The sequence below is a fragment of the Hemicordylus capensis genome, chromosome 2 (genome assembly GCF_027244095.1).
Source record: "Hemicordylus capensis ecotype Gifberg chromosome 2, rHemCap1.1.pri, whole genome shotgun sequence".
In the NCBI taxonomy this organism is placed as follows: domain Eukaryota; kingdom Metazoa; phylum Chordata; class Lepidosauria; order Squamata; family Cordylidae; genus Hemicordylus; species Hemicordylus capensis.
The window spans coordinates 380126186-380138417 of NC_069658.1; the positions used below are offsets into that span (position 1 = coordinate 380126186).

The window sequence follows — 12232 nt, forward strand, 5'->3', positions numbered from 1 at the left end:
CCCAACAGCCACGCTGGCGAAGCCATAGAACAGGCCACTGCAAAGGGGGCAGCAGAAGAATACTACTTAGTATTCCATAGTGACCTAGACAGGACAGTATCTACTGAATTATAAATATGTGTAGTGGAAAAATTGTACACACTGTTATGTTACACAGTCTGAGCCTGTACATCTGAATAAATAAGTAAAATAAATGAACAAACACCACACAGAGGAAGCAGAGGCGGTTTCCTTATTAGCTATGTTTATTATGCCGCGGCTAAAGCCGCTCTGTACACAAAGCACCCAGCTGCTTTAAAGCTACTTGGTTTACACTGGATTTTTTTTTTTTTAAGGAGTTTTAAAATGGCCTAGAAATGGTCCTTCTATGGCAGAGGGGTGACTGGCACAGAGCCATTCCCCCACTACGCTACACAGCATGGGAAGAGAGGAGGGAGCAGGGAGCAGGAAGGAGCAGTCCCCACTAGACTGAGGTTCTGCCTGGCCACTGCTCCCACCAGCAGTATTTACAGCCAGGAATAGCTGGAATGTACAGGGGTGGGGGCAAAAGGGAGTTAGGAAAGTAGGTAGTTGACTGCTAAGCCAGCAGTCTTAAGGAGAAACAGGGAGAATATTTTGTATTATCTCAGTACCTTTTATGCCAATGTGAAACACTTGGTGTCCGTGGCTGCCCCAAGATCCCATAGTACCATGGAGCAAGGAACTTGCCCTCAAGGAAATGTAGCTGCTAACACAGGCCAAAAGACAGCCTCAAAACAAAAGAGGGAGGGGATTTCGGTGGCGGGGGGCCAGCATAAAAACACAAGTGTGGCTCAGAATACCCTGGAGACTGGAAAATCCCCATGACCATAGCTAGCATGAGCTAAAGCAATTCAGGAGTTCAAGGGGGACAGGGGTGGGGTAATGCTGCAGAATTTAAGATGAATAAATTAACCTGGAATGTGTTGAAGTGCCAAGCTGAGGGCAGGGCTTGGAGGCTATGGGGCTTATTTCCCTGCACGACAGAAGTGGGTTTGGGACTGAGCCCTCTGCATGGCAATGCCAGTCTGGGCTAAACGCTGCGTACCCAGTACACAAATACAGTGAGCAGAATCCCGCCCCAACATGGTTGGGAAGGGAGGTGGTTGCTCGACCCATGAGACAATGCCATACAGAGGGGGAGCAAGGGCTGTAGTTTCCTCTCATTCCGCATAGCTCAAGACCCACAGGGAGAAAAGTGGCACTGACACTGAATACATTGCCCCCCCCCAAAAAAAAAGCCGGGGGGGGGGGAGAGCATTAGCAGTAAAATGCAGGGTTTATACAAAAAGGGTTGGTTTGTTTATTTTTTTAAAAGCCTCCCCAGAAACCATGACAACAGGGGAGGGGGTAGAGGGCCAGCCTGGGCTTCGTGGCAGTGAGGGAAGATGGAGGCCATGCCTTTCCCCTCCCAGATCAGGCATTTCTTTTTTAAAAAATAATCTTTTTACACTTAAGTTTTTTCTTATAAAAACACAATGAGGGAGAAACAACAACAACAACAACAACAGGATCCCTGAGGCAGGCACAGGCCCCAATGGGGGCCAGAGGCCTCTGGGATCCGTCCCACCAGCCAGCTCCTCACGCAAACACCTGCATCTTTGCAGATGGCTCAGCCGAAGGAATCTGGGTGTGGCTGGGCCCCAGCACAGAAGGGCTGGGGGTGGATTCGGACCAATCAGATAAAGAATGGGGTGAGGGGCTGCTCCACTGCTCTGGGGACTCCGGTGAAGGAGTCAGATAGGGGTGCTCACTAGGCGGGTGGAGGAAGTGCTTGGGTGTCGTATCCTGCCCTTGGGTGTAACTGTGTTGGGAGGGTGGTGTTGGGTAATCCTCAACCCCGGCAGGCTTTAAGTACTGTGGGGGCCCTGCACGTGGTGCCCCCTGGCCCTCCTGGGGCGAGACAGGCTGGTTGGCACGCATGGTGGTTGCCGGTGGGGGCATGGGTTGGGTTGGCTCCTTGGGTGGTGCAGGAGCTGGGTTGGGCAATCCTTGGGAACTGTGCCCCATGGCCATGTGGTTGGGCAGAAGCAGCCCTGGTGGGAAAGCTTGGCCTGGCTGGTGCAGGTTGGGATGGGAGGCAGCAGGGTGCACAACCCCAATGATTGGCTGGCACTGGGAAGTGGGAATACGGGCATGCCAATCAAAAGGCATGGCCACTGGGCTCACCATGCCCAGACTGAGCCCCATGCGGCCAGGTGGCACTGAGAGGCGGTTCATAGAGAGGAGGGTGCCATCTCCTAGGTCACTGAGGCGTGCCAAACTGACAGCAAAGGGGGCCTCCATCATGCCATGGACCATAGGAGTGGAGGGCACTGACAGTGAGGCACTGGCTGTGTGGAAGACCCCAGGCGAGGCAGGGTTGGGCACATATGGGGAGTCCAGCGAGTCAACAGGAGACAGGGTGACAGAGCTCTCCAGGAGAGAGCCTTGGCACTCCAGGTTGAGCTTCTTGGCACGTGCCTTGGCCTCTTTGCTCTCCCGGGCCAGGCTGGCACTGCTGCCCGCTGCTGCATTCTTGGCACTAGGTCGTCTGTTCTTCTTGCCCTGGGGAGTGGGCTTGAGGCTGGGTAGGAAACTATTGGGAGGACACATGAGAGGGGAAAGGGTGTGGCCAGAAGGCAGGGCCCCCTGTGGGCTGCGCACAGTGTTGTAGTCGTCTAGAAGCCGGACAATGTCGTGATGCAGGCGCTCTTGAGCCACATCACGTGGCAGCCGATCCATGTGGTCTGTGATCTCACGGTTGGCAAAGTGATCCAGCAGGATTTTGGCTGCCTCGTAGCTGCCTTCCCGGGCTGCCAGGAACAGTGGTGTCTCCTCCTACCACAAAGAAGACAGATTGAGGGGAATGTGCCAGGACAGTGGCAGTGATGCTTGCACACAGCTTCCTGCCACTCTCTAAACCTCCCCCATGGCACGCATAGGCAGGGAGACCGGCAGGACTGGCTAAATGGTATCAATGGGGATGGAAAGGGCTCTGCCTGCTAGCAGGTGATAACAGAAAAGAGCAGAATCCTCCAAACTATGGGAGCCCATGAAGGATGAAGACACTGGGTGGCAAGGGCAAGCCAAAGCCCAAGTGCCATCAATAACTTACTTTGCCGTCCTGCATGTCCTTGTTAGCCCCATTCTTCAGCAGTGCAATGGTGGCCTCTACATTGTTGACAGCTGCTGCCCAGTGCAGAGCTGATTTACCTGGGAGAGAAGACAACAAGAGGGTTAGACCTAATTGCTCCCTTACTAAGGCTTCTCTGACCCCACCAAACATCTTCTGCCCTACCAGCTCTCCTAACGCTTCTCAAATCTTAAGCTAGTGCCTCCCTTCCCACTAGCATGTCAAGTGATCTCTGGAGCTTCTGTAGACGTAAACCCTGGAAATGCCCACCCAGCAGATCAACTGCCTTGTCATGGAGATGGGGAAAGAAGTAAGTTCCAAGCAGCAGATAAGGTCTTCTGTGCAACATGGATCACAGCTTGGCACAGGCCCACACTCCACCCCCTGGATATCAACAACACAAAGCACTTCTGCATGTTTCCAGATGCAGTCTGCTCTCTCCCTCCTCAGGCTAGCACAGAACCCTCTGCCCCAAACATCAGCTCTAGCTATGCAAAACCCTCATCTCGTCCACAGACACCAAATGAGTTCAGAGGGGGAGAGCAGAAGAGATGCTGCAGGCTGAGGAGTGGATTCAGAGAACAAGAGCACAACATGGTCAAAAGATCTTAATGGAGAATATCCAAGAAAAAGGGCTGAGCCTTGGAGCTATCGAGGTTCAAGCCAGTTCGCTCCAGTGGCAACGTACCCAGCTCGTCCACAGCGTTGACATCAGCGTGGCAAGTGATCAGTTCTTCCACCATGCCCTCTACAGCTAATCTGGCAGCCAAGATCAGCGCAGTCGAACCATCCCCCATTCGGGCATCTAAGTCTGTAGATCGATTCCTGATCAGAATCTGGCAACAGAAGTGGGCCATTAGGTGGGAGTGGTGCCAAAACATCACCCAGGGCAGCATACACTCATTGTAATGGTACCTAATTGCCTTCAGTACAGTTACAAAAATCCAGATCAGTTGACCCTGTCCCTTTGGATCAACTGACTCCAGAACTGGGGATAAACACCAAGCTTAATCTGGCCTCCCCAGCAAATACAGCCCATGACAGCCAGAAGGACTACTTTTTCTGGCAGGAAAGACTTTATGCCATCTAGACCCCACTCCTGTAATGCCATCATGAGTGAGGCAAAAGACACCAACCAGAAGCCAGGATGATTATCAAACATATTGTTTTCTGTTGATTTTCTTATTTAATTGCATTTTGATGCCAATTGTATGCTGCCTTGGGCACTTTCCAACTAAGAGGCAGGATAAAATAAAAAATCGGCCAATAAATAAATGAATTACATAAATTCAGATAGGAGCTCATATATTATCTGCCACAAGTTCAATGGGAAATAAAGCCAGAGCTAAATTTCTGAGGGACCTCCAGAGTGATAATGGGTGGATGACCCAGGAACGACTCCTAAGTGCTAGCAGTGGTCCTTCACTGAGAATGGGGTTTGAGTGTGTCATTAACGTGAGCATGACAGATAGTGAGAGGGGTGTATGTTCTGGATTTAAAAAGGTTCCACTGGTCCACAAAAGATGCAGCATTATGAGAACAAGACTCACCTGGAAGACCCCCTGGGCATCTGCAGTCACAGCAGCATGAAGTGGTGTACGCCCTGTGTTATCCTGCGCATTGGTATCGGCACCAGCATCCAGCAAACGTTTGGCAGCATCTGCCCGTGCATATCTTGCAGCCAAGTGTAGCGCAGTCTCACCCGTGCGGTCTGTTTGGGCACTCAGGTTAGCCCCCTGGCAGATTAGGTCCGAAATGATGTTGGCAGAGGAGTCATCAGTTTCCTCTTCCTCAGCCAGGTCAGTCTCCGTACCACCACAAAAGGAGGCCAACATAAGTGGGGTGAAACCATCTGTGAAGAGATCCCAACAGCGGATTTAACAGGAGGAGGAGAAAACTTGTTCTACTACTCTTCTACCAGTATGCTCTATTGCTAGGCTGGAGCAATGCATCCTGGGAGTTGCAGGAGAAAGGAAGTCACAGACCAAGTTTGTCTATCATATGTTCTCTATGAAGAGTCCAGATTGGTCACACTGCAGGCTGGGGCTTATAGTCCCCACGATACCCCCCCATTCCCAATTACCTGGCCCACGGACATTGACATCCATGCAGTCAGTATCAAATTCACCCTGGGGTGGCGTCAGAGCCATAGATGGTGGCATTCGGATGTCAGCTGCCACCAAGTGGTGCTGTGTCCACTGGCGGCAGTCTACTGGATCTTCACAATCCATGGCTGGCTCCTCCACCTGGCAAGAAGAACAAAGATTTGGAGTTCTCATGGAAAGCCACCTGTTCACTCTCTGCATTAAGCTACTTCATTGCTCCTTGCCATGTTTTTGCTAGGAGACACCAAGATAGCCTAGACCACAGTAGCCTGGAGAAGAGAGCTGTATAAAATATCAAAGTCCAGACTTGAGGACAGAAAGAGAGGTGGAAAGACAATGAGATTGCTCCAAAAGAGAGAGTTGGAATCCCTTTGTGATTCCTGTTCTTGAGCCACCAGCGGGCTTAAAAGGAGCAGGCAATACCTTTAGTCGCTTGGCTTCTGGGCATTCTGCTTCCAGCCAGTCTTCTGAGCTGTCTGGTATTAGGCTCTCCCCTTTGCCAATATTCCTACAGAGGGAGGAGGACACACAGTGAAGCCATACACAAGCAGCATCTAGTCTACATCCCCTCGCTCTATTCCAGCCTCACATCATAAGGGACAAGTTCGTCCTTAGAGAACTGAAGCACCACTGGCAGTGCAGTAACACACTTACTTCATGCCTAGGGCATCCTGACCCACAGGCTCACGCCGGTTCTTATTACTAGTCTCTTTCTTCAGGCTGAAGCCTTCAGGAAACCAGAGGGTGCTGTGCTCTCTTTTGCGCCGTGCCACCAACACCCCAAGCACCAGGATCACCAGGAGGATCACCGCTGCGACAGCCAGCAATGGCATCAGTTTGACTTGGTGTGGGGGTGGCAACTTTTCACCTGTAGCAGCAATACCACAGTATTAGAAGACTTGTCAACACATTCCACTGGAGAGCTCATTTCTGAACAGGAGGGGAGAGGAGCAGAGCCCTTCATTACGACTCTGCATCCATCAACGTCTTCCACCTCTGCCCGCCCCTCGACACCCAAAGGAAGGACCCTTACCTCTCACTGCCTTGAGGGGGTATGGGAATTCTAGGCGCTCCACAGCCGACAGGGCACCAAGGTAGTCAGCAGCACTTTCTGTGTCAGGGAAGCACTTGCCAGAGGCCTGGTAGCACAGCCGGTTATCAATTTCAAGTGTGACCTCAGAACTGGGGGGAGAGAGAGGAGAATGCCACTTGGGACTCGAGCGCTACTCTTCCAGTCGCCACCTATACTTCCAGGGCAGTGGTTCCCAACCAGGGGTATACAAGCCCTGGCGGGTACTTTTAAGATGTGCAAGGGGTACTCAGAGCCCTCTGGCCTTCCTGACTAGTGATAAGGATACAGCTCTGTTGCTTTCAGATCAGAGGATTTGTCTCAGCTTCCAAGCCAACTCCAGGAGGGGAGCATGTAGGCTTGCCACTCGTTCTTTATTTAGCTTTAACAGGTACCTGTTCTTTATCAACTTAATAAAGAATGCAGTTTGTTCTATATTTCCAGCACTCTGAGGTAGGCCAGTCACTGACTGCAGTGAACACACCATGAAGAGCCTGGCTTCATGTTGCAGGCCTCTAGAAAACAGTCTTCTTCAGCCCTGCAGGCTGGATAGCAGATTGCACTCTGATACTACAACTCCCAGGATGAAGCTTGTTTTTGGAGCCAGAAGTTCCCCCTTTGCCCCTGCAGGCAACAGGAGGAGTCTGAGCCTTGTGGAGCAGAGAGCAGCCCGGCCTGTGAAGGTGTGGCCCACTTCACAAATGTCTCTCCCTAGAGTAGAGCAGCTTAACTGCCTGTCATCTTTTTCCACCCAACCTCCAGCAAAAAAGGCAGGAGAATGCAAAAATAATGTGAAGAATGGGGGAAAGGAGTTCTGTTAGTTGTCTAAAATGCATGCTAATGCTTTGACAGCTCATTGCAATATATGCAATGTAAGACTCTTTAGTTTTGCACAGTGGTGAAACAGCAGACAGCTGAAGAAAGTCACATTCACAACATTCGAATGAGAGGCCAAAACCAAGTCATACCCAAGTTTCTAATTAATGAAAGTTCTTCAGAAAATAATAAGTATCTCTTTTTATCATATCTTGTTGTTTTACCAGTTAAATGAAAATGAAAGAAATTTGAGGGGCTTTTTCCGTTACTCTCACTTTATATGAAAAATGTTAACACCACTAGTATTTCTTCTGTGCTGCTAATATATGTATAATGCTGAGCCTGGATGGTTGCATCAAGCTTCCTTACTTTATTTATTAAAACTTTTGTGTCCTGCTTTTCTAGCAAGCTAGAACACAGGAAGGTCCCTTAAATCGAGTCAGACCCTTGGTCCATCTAGCTCAGTATTGTCTACACAGACTGGCAGTGGCTTCTCCAAGATTGTTGGGACCTCCTGCATGCAAGTGCTCTTCTCAGAGTGGTCCCATCCCTAAGGGGAATATCTCATACTGCTCACATGCGTAGTCTCCCATTCAAATGCAAACCAGGGTGGACTCTGCTTAGCAAAGGGCACAATGCATGCTTGCTGCCACAAGACTAGCTCTCCACCCAAGCTATTCAATGCAGCTTACAAGACTAAAATTGTACCAATATGGAGTAACCAAAAACACTGCAAGGCGTAATTTTAAAAAAACAACACCTCATGGAAAAGAAGAGATGCACTATAAGTGCAAAAAGCAACTTTAAATTAATGTGCTATCTGTTTTAAATGGGTTGAGATTGAACGGTTATCAGCTATGTTGTTTTCTTATAATGCTGCTTTTCAAAATTGCGATTGCTTATTATGGGGTAGCATTCAGACAAAGTTACTCATGAGAAGAACCACTGAGAGTTATCTTTAATACTTTAAGGCCCATACATTTCAATGGAACTCAGTTATGGCTAAGTTAGTATGAATGCTACCCATGAATTCTTAGAAAAGCAGTATATAAATATAATAGATAAATTTAATACATTCATACATCACACTACTAATACATTATTGTTCATGTTCTGATGGACACACCTAATATCATTTTAGTAAGATCCTACAGTAAGGCTATTCTCACACACCACCTAACCCAGGCTAGGAATGCCCAGCCTGGGTTAGCCTGCCCGTGAGAACCATCACGACTGGGCCCTCTCCCAGCAATGCAGCACCACCGAGCCTGGCTTTGAAGCCCAGCTAGGTGCTTAATAGCCAAGGTTAAGGGAGCAAGCACTCCCTTAACCCTGGCTACCTGCTTGTGCGCAAGCATGGTCAGCTTCCAGCCCAGCTGCACACAGAGACAGGCTTCTAGAGCGCCCACTTCTCAGGGGAATCCCCCAATGTATCGTGTGTGCTGCACGGTGCATTGTGGGATTCCCAGAGACTAGGATGCGTCGTCCCAGCCTCCGGAGATTCATGCTGCACCGCTCAGCGCTGCTTGTCTGGGAATGCTGTCTGCGCTCCCAGGAACATGAAATCGCTCACCTGGGGTAAAGGTGAGTTTAAGCAGCCTTCCCAACACCACCACCTCCTGCCGCCTATTCTTTATTTGAGAGCTCTGCAGGTGGCAAGCCTAGGAGCAGAGGGGAGGAGGAGTGGAGTGTCAGGCAGTGTCCCTACCACCTTATCTCCTTGCTACTGAAATTCATGGAACAAGTTTATTTGTCCTGTTAATTTCATGAGTTACTTTGTCCAGATGTAAGCCAGTGACTGCAATAGCCTGTCTCACAACTGTAACATTTAAAGTATGTGTATACACATGTGTGCACCTGTACACACACTAAATAACTGTAGAGGTTGCCCAAGCTCAAGGTTTTGGATAGAAGTGAAACACTTGTTTTAAAAGGGTTGAAAACCTCTCCTCTAGGGCAAGGAAATGCTAGGCATCTATCTATCAGTACAATCCGTACCGTTCCCCATTCAGCTCTCAGGGCATGAAAAGGCCAGGCTTTTCACACTGAACTATATTAATCATTTTGAGAGAAAGATTGTCAAAATGTTTTTTGAATGAATGAATGAATGAATAAATAAATAGTTAGTCTATATTACAGAAACAATTACCCTTATCTCAGATTTATCAACAGCTTTAGGAATTCAAATCTATTTGCCAGGTATGAGCTTTCTTTACAGAATGCATGCTTATACTTCTTTCACATGATAATATTTATTAAATTTGCTCTTCACTGTGTATGCAATCCATCTGCTTGGCATTAAGATCAGGCTCTTATTTTATCCGTATTCCACCTTTCAGGCCAAGGCCTCTCAAAGCAGTTTACATAAAACTGCATTTAAAAAACAACCACCAAACACAAAGTAACACAGGAAGCTGTCTTACACAGAGCCAGACCACTGGCCTATCTAGCTCAGTATTGTCTACACAGACTGGCAGCAGCTTCTCCAAGGTTACCGGCAGGAGTCTCTCCCAGCCCTACCTGGAGATGCCAGGAAGGGAACCTGGGACCTTCTGCAGGTAAGCAGATGCTCTGCCAACTGAGCTCTGATCCTATCCCCTAAGGGAATCTCGTGCAGCCTTCTCATGTAGTCATCCAAATGCAAACCAAGGCAGGCCCTGCTTAGCAAAAGAGAAAATTCATGCTTGCTACCACAAGACCAGCTCTCCTCAACAGATTTCTGGCTGCAGCTGCTCGTGGTTCTTAAAGCTGCTGATGTAACTATCACACAGGAAAATGGTCTCAGGAAGGAACCTGACAGCAGATGACAGCAGCAGGGGCAGAGGACTTCTCCTCTGTTGGGCCACAGATGTAAGAGAGGCCCCTAGCTGCCATCGCTTCTTCTTTTGCAGAAACTCCAAACATAGCAAGGTAACCAAATAACAACAATCTTAGCACCAAGCCCAGATGTTTGAGCAGCAGCTGCTGCTACAGGAGTTCAATGTCTCTTAGTGTCCAGTGATTCAGCATCATCACAGTGTTCTGGGGCTTTTTCATTAGCCACCTTTCAGAATTCTGGATACAGAGGCACAGCAGACTATTACAATATTGGAGTTCTTTTTGTTTAAACCTTCATCTAATGGCAAATTATCACAGTATATATATGCCAGGATTTGTCCCTAAAATCTCTTCTGCGAGCACTCTGATCTGTGGTATTTCCTCAGGCCTGGCAGGTGAATAATTCACAGGTATCTTCTTTTGTGAAGGTAGCTGGAAATAGGTTAGCTGAACCCCAGAGCCAACTGCCTCTCCTACCTCCTATTCAGGCACACGATGTCCTTCCTCAAGGTCCTCTGAACACAAGAGACCTACGAGACAACCCAACATCTCAATGCCCCTGTCAGAATCCCTCCTTTTACTTCACTCACCCAATAATCTCTCGGCCCAGCTCCCTGCGTTGTCGGCCGCCAGACCCATAATACGGCTTGATCATGTAGTTGCCGCTGTCGTCACGGCGGAAGCGCAGGGTGGTTCGCAAGATGGTGCTCAGCTTCTGCAGGAAGACGGTGCTGGTGCGGAGCAGCTCATCGGGATGCAGCAGCACCACCACCACCAGCACCCCTTTGGCCAAGTGCTCAGGCACTTCCTGGTCACAGTCCAGTCCATCCCAGCCACACTCTTCGTTGTTGCAGCCATGGTCGCACTTCCCATCAGCATAGTGGTCAGAGCAGTACTTCTCATAAACAGGGCTGTGGAGGAAGGAAGAGAGACTGAACTGTATCACTCCTGCCCAAGGCACTCTGGGCCAACCCAGGCTATGGCTCACTCATGCACGGCCAGGACCCCGGCTGAGGGAGCAGCACAATGGGCCTGTAGGGAATTCTTCCTATATAGACTTCACACAACCAGCCCTGGGATTCAGCCATGTTAGGAAAGGGACCCAAAGACCCACCGTTGCACAGTGTCCTGGAACTAAGCAGCCCCTCGACTACACACACATAAGACCCCTTGCCCTTCACTTCTGCCTTCCTACAGTGGAACAGCATGGCTTTGATATCAGAGGACTTCTATATGAAACATGCACAATCAGGGCCCTCTTCAAGATGCAGGACCAGGCCTCACTTGCAGCTGGGTTCGTGGCTCTTGCAGTCAAAGTTATCATAGAGGCACTCCACAGTGTTGCACTGCTCATCACACTGGCTGTTGTTGAAGTATTGCCAACACTGGTGATCACTGCACTGCTTCCAGGGGTCATCTACCAACAAGGAACAGTCACCCCCATCCCAGTGGCAAGCTGGGCTGTTGCACATCTTGTCACAGTAGGAGTCCCCAGCTCTTGCAGCACACTCCTCCAGGGGGCAGCGGGGCTCAGGGGGCAGAGGTGGCGGCAACAGGGTCTGGCAGTAGGAGCCTGTGAAGTCACCGAGACAAATGCACTGGAAGTAAGGGGGTCTGGAAATCTCACGGCAGACACCCCCATTGTGGCAGGGCAGGCTGGCACAACTGCTGTTGGCACGCAGGCGGCAGTCAGGTCCAGCCCATCCAGGTGGGCAGTAGCAGCGAGCACCCAGAAGTGTGGCCTGGCAGCTGCCACCATTGAAGCAGAAGAGTTCTCGGCAGGAGAGCACACTGCGCTCACAGCTGACACCCGAATAGCTCTGGGGAGGGACAAGGGGGGGAGGGAGAGAGAGAGAGAGAGAGAGAGAGAGAGTTAGTTAGTACAGGACGGACTACCAAACCCAGAAACCACTCCAATTGCTCACCGAGCAACAGAAAACCTCTGGCCAAACAGTTGTCCTCTCACAATGGTAAGAAAATCCTTCCCTCCACAAAGCTCAAGACCTTGTGCCCATATTCTGCCCTCAAGGAAGAGAATTACCCACATCCCTGAACTAGATAAATGAAAATTCTCCACCACTACTAGGCCTGCCAATATGCAATGTTCCTTGTTAGCCACGTTAGAACTATGCCTCTTGCTACAGCACCGCACCAAACTTTTTCTGTAGGCACCACAACCAGAATCCCCAGCTCTGCAGCAACACAATACAGTCGTCCCTTGCCAACAGCGAGGGTTCCGTTCCTGGAAACCCTCGCAGTTAGTTAATTCATGGTAGGCAAGTCATTGAGAGT

General features: G+C 49.7%; 1 protein-coding gene across 2 annotated transcripts in view; it reads right to left on the bottom strand.

The window, feature by feature from the left end:
- Window positions 1-227: 227 nt before the first annotated feature.
- NOTCH3 (notch receptor 3) overlaps window positions 228-12232 on the bottom strand; it is a 73731-nt gene continuing 61726 nt past the window's right edge. For both annotated transcript variants that reach the window (XM_053297850.1, XM_053297852.1), the window contains 10 exons: window positions 11225-11760; window positions 10531-10851; window positions 6272-6420; window positions 5893-6106; window positions 5662-5746; window positions 5217-5379; window positions 4684-4985; window positions 3822-3969; window positions 3116-3213; window positions 228-2838 (listed from right to left, as the gene is read on the bottom strand). In XM_053297850.1, the coding sequence (XP_053153825.1) occupies window positions 1600-2838; window positions 3116-3213; window positions 3822-3969; window positions 4684-4985; window positions 5217-5379; window positions 5662-5746; window positions 5893-6106; window positions 6272-6420; window positions 10531-10851; window positions 11225-11760 (3255 nt within the window). In that variant the 3' untranslated portion in view covers window positions 228-1599. The remainder of the gene's footprint in view (window positions 2839-3115; window positions 3214-3821; window positions 3970-4683; window positions 4986-5216; window positions 5380-5661; window positions 5747-5892; window positions 6107-6271; window positions 6421-10530; window positions 10852-11224; window positions 11761-12232) is intronic.